Source organism: Lutjanus erythropterus, chromosome 11 (assembly GCF_056507025.1).
Source record: "Lutjanus erythropterus isolate fLutEry1 chromosome 11, fLutEry1.hap2, whole genome shotgun sequence".
NCBI lineage: Eukaryota > Metazoa > Chordata > Actinopteri > Lutjaniformes > Lutjanidae > Lutjanus > Lutjanus erythropterus.
The window spans coordinates 19,663,513-19,677,710 of NC_139327.1; the positions used below are offsets into that span (position 1 = coordinate 19,663,513).

Consider the following 14,198-nt stretch of genomic DNA (forward strand, 5'->3'; position numbering starts at 1 on the left):
GTGGGCTTGTATGAGGTGCTCATCCATAGTCAGTGTATTACCAACAATAGATGGTCTTTGACATGTTCCCAGTTTGGAGAAGCAGAGAGGAGCACCAGCATGAGGGCTAAACAATGAACTGCTGTGGACAGAGTCAGCAACAAAAGATTTTTTAGCCACTTAACAAAAGCGCCACCCAAAAAAATAACATCAGTTTGAGTGTACACTATATTTAGAATATTTTCATTGCCTTACCTTCCTGTTAGACAGACTTTTCTGTTGGAAAACCACCGTGATATAAACTGAATATCGCTCTCTCTAAACCAACCAAACTCCATAGGTGAAATGAACGAGAATTTGATTACTAATTTCATAATTACTCTCAAATGTTTTTGCATTTATGTAATCACCAACTTTAAAGAAAGACAAGTACAAAATAGAGGAAAACATTCAGCCGCATTCAGAATTAAACGAGCGAAACAAAAGACACAAAATGAGGAATAAAAAAAAGAAACAAAAAATAACTCCACACAACTGAGGAGAGATTGTGAGCAGAATAAAGAATAAATACGAGTTTACATCTTTAATTAATTAACTTTAGAAGACTGTTGTTTACACCAAAGAAAAGGTTACAAAATAAAATAACCAGGTCCTATGGTATTAGAGTAGTGTATCCTTTTCAACCAATATGACTGTAATCTTACTTGCAGCTTTAGAGAAAAAGTCAGCTTCTCCATAACATAACATAAATATACTCGATAATTTCAGTGAAGTCTTGTAATCTTGTGGTTTGAGCTGTAACCATTTTCTAGTAAAGCTTTTTTAACTTGCAGCCAGAATGATTTAAAAATAAATACTTGCATCTTCCTAAAATTATGTTTTTGGGAAGACAAAACAGTTTATTTGTGTAACTGTGTGACTTTGGTGTTTTGAAATGAGAACTCACCGAAGACACACAAACAAACTAACAGCAGTAGACCAGCAACTCCTGTATTCTGAGGTAAAATTACTGATTTCGCTGATGGAGTTTTGTTGGTTTAAAGAGAGAACGATATTCTGATTATATCACAATGTTTTCCTGTCAGAAAAGACTGTCTGACGGCATATAATTGCAGTGAAAATATTCAAAATATTGTGTATTTTTTTAGGTCGATGTTTTAAGTGCCTAAAATAGCTTTTGCTGCTGACCCTGTCCATAGCAGTGCATTGCTTTGCTTCCTTCACCAGTGCTCCTCTCTGCTTCTCCTAACTTCGGGGATGCTAAAGTGTAGCTAATACACTGATTATTGATAAGTACCTCATACAGCCTCACTTCATATAATCTAAACTGCCCCTTTAATAAAATGAGCTTCCATTGCATGGTTATATATTTTTGTTTGCCTTGAAGCTCGGCTGATACTGTTAAGGTTGCCTCTTAAATTAAAAATAGGAAGAGAGTAGATTATTGGTAGGAAGGGCGGTTTATTTTCATACAGGCTTTCCCCTCTGATGGGGCTCTCTCTCTGTAGGTCTAGCCACTTATCTCTGCATTTCCACACGCTGAGATTTGGATGTAAGGCTCAGCCGAGTAGGATGAGCATATTCAATGTGTGGCTGCCCCAATACAAGGGCAGAAACAACACCGCTCCTTATCCACTTTTCTTCAACTCCTCCAGTGACAACCGCATAGTCAAAGATGACTTTGTTGGCCGCGGCGCTTGTTAAGCGCTGCCTGCCCCGGTCTGATTTGGTCACCAGCATCAGTCTCCATTAGTCAATGATGCATTAGTCAGGCGTGCAGGTCGGTTTCCCTCGCCCCAGTGCTTGAAAAAGTGTGTGCGTTTGGAGTCATCATCACTTTGAATTCTTTGGGTCAAAGCTTCTTTCTCCAGGTCCACAGAAATCAGCAGGGTTAGACTGGGCATTCCCCACTTGATGAAGCGATGGCCCCCTGGCTTTGTGACTGCTTCCTCTTATTAGTCGGATAATAGAAAACCTGCTCTTCCTCCTCTACACATGGACAAAAGCGAAAGAAATGGAAGGAGATTTTACTAGATATTCTTTGTGCTATCTCGGTTGGTGATGGCTCCCAGCCCGGCTCTGCTGGGCGTGTCTTTGTTATTGTTAATGATAAACAAGCCTCCCTTTCAGCCCCCCTGGTTTCTGCTGCCATGTCATGGCTTTCTTTTCTCACAGCAGAAGATACAGGCGGCAGAAGAAGACAAGCTCAAGTCCAGTCGGATCTCAGTCCTGTCTGATCACCTGAGGGGAGCTAATACTGTTTATGCCTTGTGTATACATATGTTGGCTTGTCATGTGGGATGCACAGCCACAGCGGGGGTTGCACACAGCAGCTCTTTGTCTGCTGTGTAGACAGGGTTGTGGTAGAATCCTGTCTAAGCAGAGGCTCAGTCACTGGCCTGTGCAATGACACACTGTATCAAAAAGCCTACGTGTTGGCAGGCAAGAAGCCTCCCAGGGGTAATCATGTCCATTCCACACCGCGAGCTGCAGCATGAACAGCTTTGTTCACTGGAACGTGCGGAGGAGATTTGTGCAACAGCGACCTGCCCCTTCATAAGATTTTACCTAATGACTGAACTGGGACTTGAACTGGGAACGCTGGATGAGTCCTAGAGTGCTGATGCACTGACGAGAGCTGTTTGTGTTGGCTGGCACAGTGGGGCTCATGTGCTCAGCAGAAGTGTTTGCTTTCTGTCATCCCCCGTCTCCTTTTTGGCAAGAGGAGCAGGTGAGGTACAGTGTGCCATATGATTTCTGCCTGACCTATCAAGATATTTGTCTGTGTTTCTCTGGGTCTGTGCTTGCTGCAGGACGGAGCAGTGAGAGGCTCAGGCTGGTGGTGCACACAAAAGAGAAATCAAATTTGGCTTTGATCGCCGCAGTGTGTGCGCTTCGACCAGCTGGACTTTTATACACCGTCACCTGCAACTGCTCAGATATATCCTGATTGATAGGTTGCAGTGCATTTTCAGTTTTGCTCACAGACTGGCTTTCACCAACAAGGACTGATTTTTAAACCCAATTAAATCATAGTTTAATTTTAAATGACATTGCACCAAACTTTTAAACTAGCTGTGTGTTCAGCCTCAGTTTAGTTTTTACTCTAAACCTAGATTACATTTAATTTTATACCCCCAAATTTTAAACTCCAGTTAAAAATGTGATCCAGTATAACTTTAAACTTACACTTTCTTAAATGGCTGCCTTTTTGAGATGGATTGAGCAGAATGATCTTGTTCCTCAAAGAAAGTTAAGGAAGAAACAACTGAAACAACTATTGTGATATGTCTTTTCTTTCTGTCACATCAGTTGATATGTTAAAACAATCTGCCAGTTGCTGCCAGCTAGTCTCTTTTTTCTTTACTATGCTGTCAATCATTTGGCCATATTGCTCTTTTTTTCTCAAAGGAGGAGAAATTAGAGTTTCTCTGCCGAGCCATCATGAACGTAGGTTACCTGGGTTAACTAACTTTTAACTAAATAATGTAACATTTTTTTAACCTTTATTTAACCTGCTTGCAAGCCTGATAAGTTTAACTTTTTAGCCAGTCAGCAAACAATGTAACATTTTATTAACTTTTTAACTAACCAGAAAACTGTGTAGCTTTTTTTATTTTTTAGCAAATATCTTCTATACATACTCCCTCCTGACAGCACTCATATTTTAATTATCTAGTTTAAGCAAGCATATCCATATTGATTTAACTCATTTACTCATTTTAAACATAATTTTACTTAACTCTGATTAGAGCTAATCTCAGATTAAATTAATCTTTGTCTGTGAAACCCAGTCACATAGTTTCACTGTTGTTTTACTATAGCTTTGCGTTCCCAGTATTAGTTTGGAGTAGACTCTTCCATACTGAGAGTCTTACACCAGTAAATCCAGTGTGCCCCTGTGTTCAGCACAGCAACCACTGTACTGGACTAACCCCCCCCCCCCCCCCCCGGCCCTCTGCATGTGGGATGTGGCATTTTTTTTGTTCGTTGCTGGCCTGCTGTATGATTAGGCTTTAAGGCAGTGCAGCATCAGGCCGCAGCTCAGTTCTGCTTTTTTTTTTTTCTATTTTTTTCCGGAATTAAAAGGTTAGATGTGGCAGATAATATGGTGGCTGACCTGTTACACGATGCCTGTTATGTAATTGTATCAGCGTTCAGCCCCCTAAACCTACTGACCCCCATTAGAAGGCGAATCCTCTGTGAAATAGAGTGATGGCCACTAAAGATTTAGCAGATAAGGACTGGTGTCACTTCTGCCCTTTTATAAAACTATGACATATAGAAGGTTAAATAGGCTCATCTAGATTTACCACTTACATGCAAATATCAGTGTGTAGAGATGGGTGGCTAAGCTTACAGAGTCTGACATCATAGAACTAGTGTTACCATGAGTAACCTAACATTATAGGGCAGGATTTATGTATATCTGGTACATCTCGAACGCTGTCTGCATCAAGTAAACATACAGTATGTGTTCCATTTAGAAAAAAGCATCTGTGTGAGCAACTACCTGTAAGGGTTGCACCAATCAAGATGTTTTTTTCTCTCCTTGCCTTCCCTCTCCTCCCTTGAGATGTTTGTCTGTTTTCAGTTTGATTTCCCCTTTATATTTCAGTTTGAACTTTGACATCCGTACCTACCCCAGGATGTCTGTCACAAACTGCAGTCCAACATTGTGACAATGCTTTTGTTCTCCCGAACCTCTTTATGAACTTCCTGTTTTCGTATCCTTTTTTCTGTTCTTTCCCTCAAGGTCTGGCGCACCTGATGTTAAACCGCCAAGGTATGGGGTCTATTGGTTTGCTTTTCCTTCCCAGCCACCTGACCACAACATTTCCCCCCCTCCCCTGAAATCATTTTAGTTAACTGTGCTGCACTAATATTTCCTCTCCTCTTTTTTCATATACTTGCCTATTCGTTTTTGCTTCCTGTCATGTTATGCTCACTACTCACTCAATTCTTGTCCGTCAAACCCTTGTCCTGACCACTGACTGAGCTACTGGAACATCACCTTTGACCTCTGCAGTTTTTCGCCAAGGTAATGCATCTATGCTCATAGCATCTCTTCGGTTTGGTTTCATGGTGTTTTCAGAAGGAAATAAACAGACTGTCAAAAATAAAGAATAAAGGCATCTCATGCCAAAGGTGTCTCTCAGGTCCGCACACAAGTTCATTGACTTTTCCTGTTAAAATATTCAGAAACGCACTGTATTATCAGAGGACATCCTTTTGCATTTTCTTTGCATTCTCAAGGCTGTTGTACAGAATTTTTATTTTCATAGAGTTACAAGATAGTGATGATTTCTCAAATGTGTGATCATTGGGTTGTTTATGATCACTCATCAGTGGGTTGCAAACAACATTCCCTTCAAATGATTTCTGCATTGCAGTACTGCTAATGTGTTGAATATTCATATAAGCACAGATTCAAGGAAATAGATTTCAAACTAAGTGATGGAAGAGTTTTTTACATAGGAGGTTTTTTCTTAACAATTAAGAGTCACAGGGAGACATGGCCTGTTCTTGTTCACAAAAAAACATACTAATGCATGTATAATGAATAATATCTGAACATTAAAGCTCCACTGTGATGTAAAACCTTGGATGAAAAAATATATATTAGGTAGGACGTGGACATAACAGGAAAAGAGCATTTTGAATAAGCAGTATCTGTAGCACTGACCTACATGAAGCCTGCTGTATTTATTATGCTTTGTGTTTTCTGCCATGTGTTGTGAGATTCAGATAAAAGTCCCTGTCCTGTCTCCATGGCGATCAGTGTTGTCTCTAAACATAGAGACTTGGCTTTGATGACCCACTCTGACAGCATAATACACTGCTCAAGTCCTCATTTTCCTCATGAAAACCTTACTTGGACTCTCATCTAGAGATAAAATATTTTCTTGTTTGAATTTTGACAAGATAAACATCTTGAGGTTTCCGAAAATTACTGATTTAACAAAAAAATCAAAACATTTGTTGGGTTATTGTTACAGCTTTTGTTTTCATGACTTTTTTTTTTACAGGTACATAGATAATACACTCATTCATTAGTAGTCTCTTTGCATTTTCAAACCAACCAATGCTGACAAGTATCCACACCCAAGAAAAATATCATGACAACTCTTATGTTTTTGTTCCTATTTTTCATGAGTTGTAAAAGATCTAAGACTTCTTCTGTGCACACAGGCTCATTTCTCCAGATTTGTTCAAATCCATATTAGTGAGCCCCTCTCCTCTACCAAGATAATTCATCCACCTGGCAGGTGTGGCACATAAAGATGCTGATTAAACAGCTGGATTTAGACAGAGGTGTGCTTTGGTTATGGTCACAATAAAAGGTCACTCATCTCAAAATAAATATATTTTTATTCGGCATTGAACTATTCCACAGGTCCCAAATTTATTTTCCAGGAGAGCGAAGTCATGACCTGCCCCACTTTGCCTCTGATCAGCTAATACTGGTTGCCTCTGTTGGTAACCCTAACCAATCACTCCTCATGCCTAAACCTAACCAACGCAACCAGCAAAGACAGTAAGAACAAGCCAATCAGCGGCAGAGTAGGTCATGACTTTGCCCTCCTGGGTAAAAACAAGAATGGCTAGTGCTTGTTGCCTTTGTTGGTTGAGATGGTTAGTTTAGGCATGAGGAGTGAAAAATTAGGATTAGGGTAAGAATATTAAGGTAAGCCAGTAAGAGGTAGAGTAGGGCGTATCATGACTTAGCCCTTCTGGGAAAACGATCTGCACCCCTACGTGACATTTATCAGGCTCTGAAATATAGCTGTTTCACATAGGGGTACATATACCTTTATTTCCTAGGCAGGAAAATGACCCACCGCACTCTGCCTCTGATTGACGTACCCTGTATTTCTTCCCTATAGCCTAATCACTGTAGTGGGAAAATTATATGTTGAACCTTCTACTTTGTATAAACCTGCCTAGTATAGCCTGGAATGAGGGAGGTTTTCTCACAGGATTGTTTCTTATCTGAAGATTGTTTAATAAGGACTAAACTGTTTTCCCGTCCTTCACCACACAGCTACTTTTCCAATGTGAGACTGAGGAGTTCTGGCCTCCCTCAACAGGTGGACAACTTTTGCCTTCAGTACATGTCCGCACATCCTGACTCAGCCTCCTTTGTCTCTTTACCCTATAAAAGGGATGCACATTCTTGATTTGTTATCAGTTACTTTTTACACTCTCTGAGCCCTATCTTACCCTGATCTAAAGTGCAAGTGGAGAGCACAAGGCACAGTGGATTTAATTTATTCAAGGTGTGTCCAAATCCACCTTTGCCGTCTTGCGCCAGGGGCACAGGGGTATCCTGCCCTGCCCTGTCCCTTGCACCACCAGCGTCTGCGGGATACACCTATCCGGTGTGCCTAAGTGCTTTCATTAATTCACCAGCGAGTTTAAGCCGAACATGCAATAAACCAATCACCTTTAATAAGCAGGTGCAAGTGGTGGCAGCATGACGGCGGATTTACCAGGAGGAAACAGAGAAAGGATTTTCAAGAGAGGAGATAGATCTCCTGGTTCCAGAAGTGACATCGCTAGAGCACGTTTGGAGCACGCATATGGAGACGGCAGGACTCTCCAAAGCAGTGTCATGTCATGTGGAAATAGTTTCTTTTACATTAACGCCTGCAAAAAGAAATACAATCAATGAACCGCAAATGTCATGAAGATATGTAAGTGGTTATGTTCTACACTGAAGCAGCTTGAGATTGTGTTGTATTTTCAAATTAATTATGATTATCATCATCATTATTATGCAGCTCTGCTGGCTGAGGAGTGAGGAGTGAGGAGTGAGGGCGAGAAAAGACTGAAAAGACTGAACATAAATGAAGGTGTTTTGTGATTGTGGAGACGTGTGTGTGCGTGTGCTTCGGCAAAATGCGCCTGATGCTATCTTGTGCTGATACACCTATAGCACCACAGACTTTGTGCTTCGACCAGGTTTTAACTTGTCTAAAGCACAAGTGGTTTTCACTCCAGTGCGCCGAGCAAAAAATAACAAACGCACTGGGCTAGGCCTTCATTTCGCTCTTGTTTTTAGACCTTCCATCTATGGCTGCACAGACCAGGAGCAAGTACATTTGCTATCTTGCAGACATGGCAAAAATGGCACACTTGCGCCACCAGTGCAACAGCTTTGCACCAGATGTAAGACAAGGTCCTCTGTGTGATTGTGTACTGGTCCTTTGTAAAAACCAATGACTCCTCATGCCTAAACCTAAACAACTGAACCGACAAACATAAAGAGTACTTGCCAATCAGAGGCGGAGTAGAGCAGGCAATGTCTTTGCCCTCCTGGGAAAATTGGTATCTGTAGCCCTCTGTGAAATAGCCATAGTTCAGTGCCTAATAAATGTCTTTCTTCATGATAAAACTGCACGTTTTAGAGTGGCCTTGAAATTTTAATCAGCATCTCTATATGCCACACCTGGATAGATTATCTTGGCAACCGAGAAACAGATCTTAACAAACAAAAAACTAAATTTGAGAGAAATAAACTTTTTGTGTGCACAGTTAAAGTTGTAGAAGCTTGAAATAATGAGAAATGGGAGCATAAACAAGTGTCATTTTTATATGTTTGTGTTTGTATATTTAATTGCTATAGGATATCATTCTAAACACTCTGTGCTGTCTATAAATAGCTATGTGTGTGGTAGTACGCCGGGTGTTCTCATATACATTTTCTGGTGTAGAATTGATAACACTAATACTGAGGTCATTTACATGAAGATGAAAAGGCTTAAGTGAATACTTCACTCTATGATAACAGCAGTTTTTCAGCCTCTATAAATGGTGCAGCTTGAGGCTGTACACGAGTGTGACATTATAGATTAAGGTCTGGATTCTTTGGTTACTCGCTCTGGGACAAACTTGTTCATGTACAGAAGTAGTAATCAGTCTTTACAAGGCCAAAAGACAATGTTCAATTTAAGCTCCTGCTTTAATTGATGAGTATGCTGACAGAACAATGCAGTTGGATACTGTATGCTGCTACTGCCTCAACAATGGCTGTACAGCACTGTACACTCTTAGAAATAAGGGTTCCAAAAGGGTTCTTCCTGAAGGGCTGAGGTTCTACTATAGATGGTGGTTCTACTAGAACCCTTTGGTTGTGAAGACGGGTTTGTCAAGGATTCTTTGTACTCCAAAGAACTCATTTTGGAAGAAAGACTTCTTCAAGGGTTGTTGAAATCCTTGGGTTGGGTTCTAGGTGAAACCTTGGTTCTAGGCATAACCTTTTATATTGGGTTTGAGGTAGAACTCTCTGAAGGACTGAGGTTCTACTCAGAACCATGTGCTTGTGAAGAGCCCTTTTTTGAAGAAAGGGTTTGTAATATTTGTCCTGTTGAGATCCTCGAAGAACACTTTTTTCCAAGGGTTCTTTTTACCATAATATGAAAGGATTCTAGGTAGATGGCTCTAGATAAAATCCTTGGATGATGAAAAGCTTTCTCAGTTAGAACCATCTGGTTCTTGTTAGCACCTTTAAATGGTTCTCTATAATACTGCAGAACGTCTTACATGGGGGGTCTGGGTGAAACCTTTCACATATGGTTCTGAGTATAACACTTTATGTTGGGTTCTAAATATAACTCTTTAAAGGGCTTTGTAACCCAAAGAACCCTTTTGGAAGAAAGAGTTCTTCAAGGATTGTTGAAATCCTTGAAGAATTCTTTTGTCAAGCGTTCTTTGTACCATAATATAAAAGGGTTCTCAGTTGAAGCCCTTGTGTTGGCCCTAGATTAAACTCTTGGAATATAAAAAGGATTCTCAGTAGAACCCTGTGGTTCTTGTTAGCAAGCTGAACCTTCATAGTGGGGTCCTACAATGGGAATAAGCTGAAGAACCCTTTATGGTTCTAGTTACCACCTTTATTTTGAACAGTGTAGTGTGCTGTACTAGATTAATGCAGTTATATCAAATATTTAGTAAGTCATACAGCAAGTGTGTCCTAAAGGCCAACCACAATGTGATCTGTCATGAATTGAGGTCCAAATGTAATTGCTCCACTTCATGCATCAATAAGTAAGCGAAGTAGCTCCTAATTGATTGTGCAATGAAGATTTACAGAAATAAGCCTCCAAGCAACACACAGGCATAGCACAGCTACAATTAGCAACAATGCACTGTATGTCTGGAGTTCATGGGATATACATGAGACATCAAAGTTTTATTCAGTCATCTAATGTTTGTTTAAACATTTCTTATTAAGTTTAACAATAATCCAGCTTTAACCTGAGGGGATACTCAAAAGAGCAGTCTGATTTGATCTGCATTTATTTGGCCACAAATCATTTTAAATCAAATATACTCCATGGTTGTCACTCTGTGGGAAGAGTCCCATGGTATATAAATGAATTAAAAGCTTTTCTCACACTTGAGGAAATTCAGGAGTGGCTGCTTTAGTCCTGTGTGTACACACAGATATAGGATAAATGATGAGGTTATTCAGGCACAGGTGTAGCTCTCTGAGCAACTTGAGTGCTTATGCACATCCCTGCCTCCAGACCAGTTTTAAACTGCTGCCCCATGACACATGCCCATGCCCGCACTGACTTAGGTTTGAATGCAACCAGCCGACAACTGACTCTCCCACCCTCTGTGCAGGAGACCAAGTCAGCAGTGGCCATCTGTGCCCCGGGCTTTGGACTGCTTTGAAATTAATCAGCTGTAAAGCTTAATATTAATGAGCAATCCACATGTTGGCATTTTTCACATCGGTGCAGCAACTGCAGCGTAGTGTAATTGTTGCAGAGACTGGAACGGGTGGGCTGATAGGAAGTAGGAGCAGATAATGTCTTCCCACCTGATGGCAAGACCCTCTTCCTCTACAGTGTTTGATGTGATTCATGCTGTGACAGTTAGCTGCTAATTTGTAGCTCTGGGTGGTACCTTTAAAGGTAATCCTTTTTGGACATGGGCATAGGGGCAACACCAGCTGCTGTCTGCTATTTTAAAGCTAACTTGTCCAGGGTTCAAGTAGCATCCAGGTAAGGCTGGATATGGCTTATAAATAGTATCTCAATATATTTTGGCTTTTCTGCAATATACGATTATCTAAAAAAATACTTTGCACATTTTCTCAAAAATAACACACCATATATTCTCAAATAGTCAAAACCTATGATGATCCGTAGAATATGGTGCATTGCTGTAGATCAGGGGTCTTCAACATTTTTCAGGTCATGGTCCCCCTAGCTGATGGCCCCTACTACATATATTGCATTGGATATGTTTGAGTTTACATGTAGCTAGCTAGTTCTCTGTTATGGATAATTGCACCACAGTGATTTAGTAGCTCACATGATAGCACAAGGAATCATGGGTGGCCTTTTTTCAATGTTTTGTTAAAATTATTATTTTTGTTTCTTTTTTATGAATAGGCAGAGTTTTCTTTGGTATTACGATGTTGGATTGACGCTAATATATCAGATTATCAGAATTTTTTTATTTTTGAAACCTTCAAAAAATTTACAAAAATTAATTTGCCAGCCGTCTTACACCCTCAGGGGTTGTGGACCCCCCTGTTGAAGACCCAGGCTGTCGATTTAACAATCCTGTTGTATATAAAGTAGTCAGAATGGACCCTTTTTGGTCTGTGATCCAATGACAGTTGAGCATGCTTGGTACCTTGGTCAGCTTTCTCCTTTCCTGCTTCCTGTACTTAGATACATCAGACCAGCAGTACGTCTACATGTCTGTGTATATTGAGAGAGATTGGAAAATACTGAAAAGCTGCTGTGTAGCAAATTATAAAATCAATAAACATACAAATTGATCAAAATCTCTAGCTCCCCGTCCTTTCTAGAAAGAAAAGGATCCCAAAAAGACAACAGTAAGAATTTATGAACCTCCAGAGAAATGGTAATTGTTCTTCTCGTGGAGAGCTAACATTAACTTGACTGCGCTGAGATACTGGAGTTCAGTCATAACGTCACAGTACAGCAGCCTCAGACTGTAATCTACATGAGTCATTGGCTACCTAGTTAGCTATGACTTTGCTAAGATTAGCCAGCTAGTTAGCTAGCTTTTCACTGACATTAGCTAACTGAAGATTTGATCCCAAATGTTGCTTTACAGGAAAAGGAGAGAGTTGATTGTGGTACCAAGTTTGCTCAACTATTGTTGGAGCTCAGACCAGAAAGGAGTGTGAAGGGTCAATTGGCACAACCTTAAACATCTATGGCAAAAAATGCAACATACACATTAATGCAGCTGTAATATTAATCTAAAAATATCAGATATAATACTAAAACACTGACAGTAGGGATGAATGGAATGGACAGAATCAAATATAGTATTTTTGACCAAAATGTAGATTTTTGATAAGTAATGATGTGACAGTAATGCTGATATAATGACTAAGTGGGTAAAGGCAAATAATAGAACAACAAGAACAGTCTGGAAAGTTCAGAAAACTACATCATAGCTGCGCCCCAAGGACTCCTGAATTTAGAGGGTTCTTTTATAGTTTGAAACCATGGGGTGCAAGGAAATGGGAGACTGAATGATCTATAGTAAGACAGACAGGGAGGGTGAGGTGTAGCACAAAGCAGAAAGATGTGACAACGAGAAGAGAAGCAGGAGAGACATGTAGAGTTTGTTGGTGCTGCCATTATATTCATGCTGAGCCTCTCTTTTCTGCTGATATAGGCGTTCGGCGCAGTTGTCTTATAGCTGCAGCCGAGGCAGGAGCTGCAACATGCATAAAATGTTTAACTGCTCCAGCGGCAGCTTCTAGCTGGTGTACTGACTGACTGTGTCTCTGACACATGGCATTTCCCTGGAGTTAGTGCCAAAGTCTATCTGGTGTCTGAGCAAACACAGCCTTTTTCACAAGCTGGTAAACATTGTTGCTGCAGACAAAGGGCCACCTGAGCAGGAAAGCAGAGATATAGCCTGCTACCTTTCCAACCACCCACACACTTCTATTGATCCCTCAAAGACCTTCCAGAGGGCCTCAGGGTCATCTGCTAGTGACGTCTTCATTACAGAAAAGCCTAATGACAGAACGGTAATTGCGCAAAATACATTGCAAATCCTCTTGCTACACAGAGACACCTGTTATGAGAAAACCTTTTTTGGATGTTAGATTAAATGGTAGCTGAGCCTGTGGGGTTATCCACTGGACACGTAAGCGCTCATGTTTTGCTAAATTAGGCCACAACACCTCTAGTGTCCCGTGATCATTTTCTCAGCACCTTTAAGTTGCCTTCAGTGTTCACTATGTTGACTCTGCACTTGCACTTCGGTTTACATTTCACCTGCAACATCAGTCACATGCCAAACTTCACACGCTCAACAATAGCCTAACGAGTCGCTGTCTGTGCAGTAGTTGAGTAACTACACTGCTCAAACAATAGAGACTAATGGGACCACTGATCCTGCTGGCTTAAATTGGCCCTGGAGTTCAGAAGCTGACGTTTACTGTACAAGCAGACATAGGCTTAAGGGACAGCTTATCCGTCTAGCTTGAAACAGCTTGCTCAGTAGCTTCGAGGCTGCAACTCACAAACAAGAAAAGGAACGGGTGTCTGTACTGGCTTGAAAGAGCCCGTTCAAGAGTTCAAGAGCTGTTATAAAATAGGCAACATTACTAACTCTTGTGGTTCAGTGTCAGAACTTGCAATTCTGAATTATGTAGTGAAACAGGATGCGATGTGTTTATTATTACCTATACAGTAGATAAACTCAACATACATAAAACTGTACATTGTTTTGCTTATTAATCAGCTACTTACTTTAAAAAATCAATAATTTGACACAAAATGATCATTTAAAAATGATTGAATTGATTTAAAAATGATGTTATTGCTCCTGCAGTTTCAGAACTGTGTCCATAGCAACAGCCTGTTCTTCATAGCAACAGTCTGTTACACATTGCAACTCTCTGCTATTCAGAAATGACAGACATCAGAATCAGAATCGAGTATTAAAGCCATGTAATAAATAATTCCAGGGTTGGAGAGGTTACTGTAAAAATCAACCTTTTTGCTCTGTTCTCCAACAGTTGAGCAAACTTAATACCCAGAGGAACCTCAGTCAACTTTCTCCTGTCCTGTCCTCAGATAATGTGCTAGACTCGTATATACATCACACTGGCAATATGTCATCCAGCCCAAGTCTGCAAGGCCCCCTTTCTACTTTAAAACTCACGGTTTCATGGGAAAGATAGGAAAATGCTGAAAAACTGC

General features: G+C 40.5%; 1 protein-coding gene across 4 annotated transcripts in view; it reads left to right on the plus strand.

Annotated features, from left to right (window-relative positions):
* Positions 1 to 14,198, plus strand: part of LOC146318950 (neurexin-2-like) — a 206,038-nt gene that overhangs the window by 57,101 nt on the left and 134,739 nt on the right. Inside the window, exons 4-5 of one of the 4 annotated variants that reach the window (XM_084731185.1) lie at positions 4,736 to 4,765; positions 5,009 to 5,020. The exons of the other annotated variants lie outside the window; for them this stretch is intronic. Coding sequence (XP_084587311.1) covers positions 4,736 to 4,765; positions 5,009 to 5,020 — 42 coding nt within the window. The remainder of the gene's footprint in view (positions 1 to 4,735; positions 4,766 to 5,008; positions 5,021 to 14,198) is intronic. 4 annotated transcript variants of the gene reach the window in all.